Consider the following 8,241-nt stretch of genomic DNA (forward strand, 5'->3'; position numbering starts at 1 on the left):
GTTCAAGAATTCTATGAATAAATCTCCCCTTCATGGAGAATGTATAGAAGAGGAGATGTAAATTAAATCTCCCCTGTTCAGCCAGGAATAAACTATTGTGGAATTTAATGGAATGCTAACTAATACATAGAAAATTATAAGAAAAAACACGAAAAAACGCAAAAGAACACACAAATCAAGTTAATATATATTAGATTCACATTGAATGGGGAAGACATGGATGGACAACTTTAAACTTGATTTCTTGTTTAGGAGATCAAAAGTTGGATTATACTAAATAAAAAAGCCACAAAACATAGAAATAAGAACACAAACACGTCGCCCAACAGATTATCGAGTTTGTAGATGCTCGAGAGAAGGAAAATGAAGTTACTTTTTACCAATCAAAATAACGAACAAAATTTTCCTATGCAGAAGATAGTTGTGTTCTTTCTAAAAAATACTTTGTTCATCATCATCAATCAAAATTCAAAGCTCTATACTCATATCCTTTGTTGGGTAGAGACCCCCTAATGTTGGGTTGACAGAGGCTAACTTCATAGACAAAATCTATCCAAGTAGAGATGATTATTTAAGCAATTGGAAGCAAATAAATATTTGCACAAGTTCATTCATACATCCATTTCGTTGTAATTGTAATTGTTGAACATAACTAGTATGATTTCATCCAATATAACATAAGTGCTTTCCCAATTAGCTTCATTTTGAGTTTTCAAAAGCCCAAGTTAGTTTAAATCAATATATACACATACTCTAGCTAGAAGAGCTGAAAATGCAAATCTTACTGCAACCTGAAACAACGTCTCAGAGAAGTTTCACTCTTTAGCATTTTTTGTCAACAAACCTACCACAGTCAAACCAACAAGTTGAAGGAAAATAATATGAATTCAAAACATTAGTTAATGCCATTAGCACAACCATCATTACACATTTCATCATTAGAGCATTTGTTATCACAAAAAGATAAATTGCTAGTTATAGGACATAGAACAAATCTAAAAAGCTATAAGATTGGAGACTTATCTTCCCCAATAGGCCTTTTGATCATTAATATCTATTAGTTCAGAAAATAGCATAAGAATATAATTGGCCACATACACAAGGGGCAAAACTTTATTTAATAATAAGTACACATATCTTTTTTGGGAAACTAATAAGTGCACATATCTTGAGCATGCTCAGACAAAAGATGCAGAATGAGTGTGTCAATCAAACATTCAGATATGAGATATTTATCTTCATTTATAAATATTACAAGTGAGTGGTACTACAGACATAAAGCTTTTTAATTATTATCTCAATGGATGGAAAGCTTTTTATTTATTTTCTAAATGCACTATTATTTGGCATGTATACTGACATTTTAGATATATCCCACTATAACAAAAGAAAGGAAGTAAACATGTATTTGGCTCCAAAATGATTAAATTCACCTAATGCAGGAAATGGGAATTGCTAAGACAAGGTGCTGGGGAGAAAATAAAATAAATTTACACATTCGTAGCACGACAGGAGATACAAACAAAGGATCAAACAAAGTATACCAAAAATAACTTCCGATAAAATTTCTCAAAAATAAAACAACGTTTGAAGGAAAATCCATCAAACCTTACATAAATATAGATAACCACTAACACAATTTGCACAAACTAACAAAGTTCTATGCAAGCACAAGAGATCAAAATCTATAGACATGTTTAACACAAACAGATGATATATAAATAGAAAAAAGAAAGTATATTATGACAAATAAATAATTATTCAAAACTACCTCTTCCACAACAATGGTTGATGTTTACTTACTACCCTGATGAAGCCAACATATTTATCTTGATGAAAGATTAAAATTAACATGGAATTCTCCAAAGCATGCTTTCACCTGATCCTAAACTTGTACACAACAATAAAGTAGTGGATTTTTTTAAAAGTTATTGTTGTTTTTAAATGGAACACAAGCTTACTCATTGGAGGAAAAATGTAGTGGCACTTATTTCTCACAATTAGGATGCAATTGTAACAAATCTGCACTCCATAAAAACCATAAACATCCAACTCATATTCCATCCACCCTTCAATTTTCACTTTGATTCCGACATATGTAACAAAAGACTAATTAATAAGTTCTACCTAAGAGATCAAATGTCTCAAGTGATTCTTACTAAGAATGCTAAGAACGTCTTAAATTAAAGTGGGGATATGACTGGAGGGGTCGTGCTAGCTTCCTAAATTTAAAAGAAAAAACTAACCAATAAGGGGTCTTGGAAAAATATTGATGACAACAGAATAGGAAAAGTTAAACTTGAATCTGCAGTGGGAAAATAGATAAAAAGAAAACGTTTGCACATCTTGGAGTTGCAAAAGAAACTATCTTCATCGACTGTCATTTTCTTACTGCATTCATCACTCGAACTGTTTATTTTGTTCTCTAATGTTAAATTCCTAAATTCACATTTGTACTGATCCTAGGGATATTAGAGTAACATTTTAACAATAAAGTAAATAGCATAATTGTGGATAAAGAACTATATTGGTGATCTACCCATTTTATTGTAGAAAATTTTGGGAGCAATAAATATACCATGCCAACTAAATAGACTTTTTCTTGGATAAGGGAACAGATTACTCGATCCGTTTCCGTATCATTCAGTTGAGACTGCAGCAGTTCCGGATCATCAGTTGAGACTGCAGCAGTTTAAGTAACAAAAGAGTGAACTGATTCTGGAGGGAAAAACAGTTAATAGGAATCCCTTAAATACTAGCTGAACAAGAAGGGAAAAGAATAGTGATCATTTGTAAACTCTTCAGGTTAATTTCTATTCTCTCTACTCTTACTCTAAAATCGTTCTTATTCTCTACTCATCTAAACTCTCAACTATTCTGCAGTACTAAGGTACTACCCTATTATAGAAGTATAATTCTCACTATATCAAATTCCATACTTGAAACCATATAATGGTTCTAACAGCATTTATCTGAATAGTGATCAAGTGACAGTACCTTAGCTAAGGAAAATGAGACAGGCCATGAATGTGGGCGGAAATGATCAATACCATCTACCTTCTTTTCAGAATCAATATCCCAAAAACAAACATTCCCAAATTTGTTCTCTGCATAACATTTTCATATCTATTGTGGTAAGAACTTCACTGATAGGATTCTGTTTGGAAACACTTGGGCTATATTTTTCAGATTCAACTTAAGCAAATCCAAATCAATAGTGAGAAAACTATGTCTTCGCCATTAACGTGATGAATCGAAGTATGGACGTCCGTCTTGAGCCAGTCGCCGCGAGCTCAAGAGTAAGAGAGAACTTCGTGACCTAGAGAGAGAAAGAAAAGATTAAAAATTAATGATTTTTTATTTTTATACTGGTAAGGGTTTAACCCGCGTGTGAACCCGAATTCATGTGTAGACCCGGAATAAATAGATTTGTATTTAAGTTATTGTATATTTATTTTAAAAGAAAAATATTTTAAATATATATTATTTATTATTAATTGACTGTAATAATTACATTTTTTTTTAATTTAAATTTTTTATCATAACGCTTTAATTGAAAAGTAAGAATCTTGAAATAGTCTTTTGTTATTTGTATACACAACAAACTTTGTTCATAAAGTTTTTACTCATGTTATTTTTTTTTTAAAATTATTTAATAAAATTTCATTTAAACACAACGATAAAAGTATAATATGAAAAATAGTTACGTACAAATCGAGTACATTAAAATAATTAATTGACTCGAAGATATTTAAGAAGAGTAATAAGATCTCCACATGAATCCACATATTTTTTGAATCTAATATCTGACATCGTCATGATAATAACATTGTGAATAATTCTTAACGACATACTTTCATTGTTAAATGTTCTCTGATTTATTTCCATCCAAATAGTCCACTAGAAAATTATAGGGATAGAGACTCATCTTCTAAGTCTCGTATTTTTAGTCACTAGAATTTATGCTTCCTAGCCACTAATGGTTTCCAGCATAACTCATTGTATTCCAGTCGAATTCCACAAAAAACTCAATATATTTACAAAACGTGACAATGTAAAAGTAGATGATAATCCGTCTCAACCTCTTTGTAACACATACGACTCACAATAATCATGCATTCTTTTCATACACCTATCGTGAGTGAGAATTCTGCCGTGAATGATACTTCAATCAAAAAAGAAGATCTTGGTAGACATTTTAGACTCCTATAAATTTTCCCAACAAACATCAATCGGACTAACTTTATTGAATAAAATGTAATAATGTCTCACATAAAAGTTATCCAGATCACGTCACCGCATATAATCTTGAGAAAACATGTTTAACCCCTTATTTTTAACCATTAACAAAAGTATATCATTGGAGATGTTTTCCTCATTATTTAGTCTTCTTCTATATCTGATACGGTTAGCAAAACTACTAGACCGAATGTTAAACATATCTTTGACTGATGCATTTCTACAAATAAAAATAGAAGCAAACTCGAGAAAAACCCCTGCCAAACATTTACCACCATATCAAGTATCGTCTCAAAAACTAATCGAATTTCCATCACCGACAATAAAAATTGAATGCTTCCGATAAACCTTCTACATATCATAATATATACCACCACAAATGTTGTATCCTACGGGTCTATAAAAATTCTTGGTAAACCAACTAAACTTATTCTAACCATGTTTTTACATTTAATCAATTTAGCTCAAATACTTTCTTGTTCAGAAATAAATCTACTACATTATTTGAATAATAAGGCTTTATTATAAAAAAAAACAATATCGCAGATTCACAGTTCCCTACTATTTTATTAATTTAACATTATTATAACGCACTAAATGAGAAATCAGATTATTCCCATATGATCGTCTAATTCATCATTTTCTCATTTAGTGAGTTGAGATAATTTTAAATTAATAAAAGAGCAAAGGAATTGAGAATTCGCGATATTGTTTATTTTAATAAAGCCTTATTATTGAAGATGGTGTAGTATGTGTTAATGTAAATTATTGAATATATTATTCAAAAGCAAAATAAAACAATTATATATTCTATGTCTTGATATAAGGAGAGTTTGATTTTGGGTTTCTTAAGATATTAAATTGTTTAATAAAGAAAATGAGTTATTTGAGATGTTTTTATAAATTATTAAATTGTAAATTTAATAAAGGTAATATATATTAATATTTTAGTTGATAATAATATCACAGTAGAAGAAGAATTTTTCAAAATTCAACCTAAAAAAACTAAATAAACATGTACAGAAAGATGAAATCGATAACTTATTTAATTATTTTTGCATTGTTAAGAGTAACTAAGTGTCTGAATTTTTTTTTTATTCTAAATTCTTGGATAGTTGTTATGAAATTTGAAATGAGACGATTGATATGACATTAATACATATGTGTTACCATCTCGATTATTTTATGGTAGACTATTTAGTTGAAGAGATTCGTTGAATCTTCAATGACCGTAGTCGTCAAATTCATATGATTTATAATGCTATTATTATGAAACATTCGGATATTCGTTCCGAAAAAACAAGGGTAGAGATAGGATTTAGAATCTACCCGAACTAATTTTTTTTTATAAAATCTATCCGCACTACAATGATAATAATATCAAACAAACAAAATATACCTAGTTTATTGTCGCTAACCTTTCAGCGACAGAAAAACTATCAATACCGACAATATTTTCTCATCGTTATTGTCATTTGCATACAAAATGTTTTGGGCTACCCTTACTATACTTATACAAGATCAACCCTTGTCGAAAGTTATTCGTTCTTATTGGGAATTTACGAGCTCATATAGTGTGTTTATATTCTTTTTTTATTTAATATTTTGTTCTTTTATTTTTTATTTTCTCATATTGATAATTTTTATATATAGACCATTTTAAAAATAAAATAATAAACCTAGATAAACCAGCTCAAGTGGACGGACACATTCAATTTTCACTAAAATACAACTCCATGTGCATACTAGACTTTTGCAAATTTTTTAGTCTTTCTTTTTAAATCATTATCACTTTATCTGCCCATTCATTAATTATCCACCCTTTCATTAATCAAATTATCTAATTATATATTAATTAAAATATTTTTTTTATTAAAAAAACTATTTTATAATCTATATATATATAATGATGCTTAATTTTTAAAGTGTCCGGATTGCCGGGTCGAGAGCTGTGGTTAATTTGGATACTTGGGTCGGATTGTGGGTTTACCCGTTTTTAAATTTAAAACGGTTAAAAATAAAATTAAAAATGCTAGAGGTATGTTTCGAACTTGCAACCTAACAAAACAAGTACAACTCTTCAACCAACTAGGGTACAAAGATTTTATATATTAAATTCAAACACCAAATTTGATAAATGCGGGACGTTTTAATATTAATATAAGTTCAACTTTTTAACTAAGTAATATATAATGATGTTGAGTAAATGTGTTGACCCACCCATAAATTTAAAACGGTTAAAAATAAAATTAAAAATGTTATCCGTAATTTTTTTCACGATTTTTTATATTATTACTCGTGCAAATGCACGGGCTAAATGCTAGTTACATATAATACTTTTAAAAATTCATTTTCCAAGCATCAATTAATAGTCATAGTACTTATTATACAAAAGGATTGAATCAAATTAATCCAAATGTTAAATGTTAATCATCAAACCCTAATAAAAATGTAGCAACTTTAATTCACAATAAGGCCAAGAAAATCACCAGCAGATCTACCCATAATATTAGCAAATTCATTAAAACTAATAACACCGTCACCGTTAACATCTGCCTCCGTCATCATCTCCGTCAATTCCTTAAAAGTCAAAGGATGACCCATCTTCGCCATCTGACCCGCTAATTCCACTGCCGTAATTTGACCGTTACCGTCGCGATCAAACGACCGGAAAACTTCCATCAACTGTTCTTGGTTAATCAGAACTTGTTCGTTCATGTCCGGTAGGATTGCCTCGACAAGTTCTTGGAATTCGATTGACCCGTTTCGATTTGCATCGATGTTTGATAGTAGGTTATGGATCTGGTCGCCGGTGGGTTTTAAGCCGAGAGAACGGAGGAGGGCGGCGAGTTCGAGATGGGTTAGACTGCCGTCGGAATCCATGTCGAATCGGGCGAAAATGTCTTTTAGTTGGTTGATTTGGTCTGATTGGAGATTGTTGTTCATGGTGGAGAAGAAGGGAAATTGAAGGAGGAGAGAGAAATGGATGAACAGGGAAAGGGGGAATTGAGGATTGGAGAAGACAGTAGGGGAAAGAGAAATAGATGTTTCTTTGAACATTCAAAACATTGACTTTTCTTTAGCTTGGTTTTTATTAAAGATTTGTTTTTTCAAAAATTACCTACTATAATTTTATTTACTATCCTATTTTTTTTTAAAATCAATTTGTGAGAAACATCGTTATATTATATTTTATATATAATTTTAATATTTAAATAGAGAAAAATTGTCGAATTTTTAATACGTAATTGTTTGATTGTATCGTTCATAATGTTTTTATTACGACATTTTATGAAATTCGTTTTGGAAAGTCGGTGGTAGGGATGTTCAACCGGTCGGTTAACCAGTTAAACGGTTTCGATTAAGTCCGATTTTATCTCTTATTTTACAAACCGGTTAACTAACCAATATTGGTATCAATTTTACCGGTTTTGAAACCATTAGTTCTAGTCAGTATCGGTCGATTAACCGTGAACCGATAGTTCAATTTTTTTAACTAAATATTAAATTTATTAAATAATTTTTTAAAAATCATTGTTTTGTTTGCGTTGTACTTTTATGTTATTCTCTATTTTATAGATATATTTAAAAATATTTTATAATATATTATATTATTCTAACAATATAATATATTTTTTTTAAAAATATTCATTTTTAAACTAATAGCCATATAATTAATTTTTTTAAACAATTTTATACAAATTATAATTTAAAATTAAATATTATTATTACAAAAATAACTAATATAAATATTAAATTATTATGGGTTAAACTGCTAGAAAAAATATAGTTTAACCGAGAATCGAACTGTTTAAAAGGTAAAAAACCGGTTAACTAGAACCGTTAGAACCGATTAACCAATAAATCAGTAAAATGAAACTGGAAAGCTATCAGTTCAGTTGCGTTATTGGTTTGCCGATTTTTTTGTACAGCCCTAGTCGGTAAGGTCGATTTGAGAATTATTTGCTATTATTGAGGATTTACGAGTTTGATAACCGGTTG

The 8,241-nt window shown here is 29.7% G+C and overlaps 1 protein-coding gene across 1 annotated transcript; it reads right to left on the reverse strand.

Annotated features, from left to right (window-relative positions):
- Positions 1-6,636: 6,636 nt before the first annotated feature.
- LOC124936527 (probable calcium-binding protein CML16) lies at positions 6,637-7,274 on the reverse strand. Its single transcript, XM_047477032.1, has one exon. The coding sequence runs from the start codon at positions 7,183-7,185 to the stop codon at positions 6,700-6,702; it is 486 nt and encodes a 161-aa protein (XP_047332988.1). The 5' UTR covers positions 7,186-7,274; the 3' UTR covers positions 6,637-6,699.
- Positions 7,275-8,241: the final 967 nt, after the last annotated feature.

Source organism: Impatiens glandulifera, chromosome 4, assembly GCF_907164915.1.
Source record: "Impatiens glandulifera chromosome 4, dImpGla2.1, whole genome shotgun sequence".
Classification (NCBI taxonomy): domain Eukaryota; kingdom Viridiplantae; phylum Streptophyta; class Magnoliopsida; order Ericales; family Balsaminaceae; genus Impatiens; species Impatiens glandulifera.

What these genes read in the sequence shown, in the direction of transcription:
- LOC124936527 (XM_047477032.1), bottom strand. Translation starts at nt 7,185, where the DNA reads ATGAACAACAATCTCCAATCAGACCAAATCAACCAACTAAAAGACATT.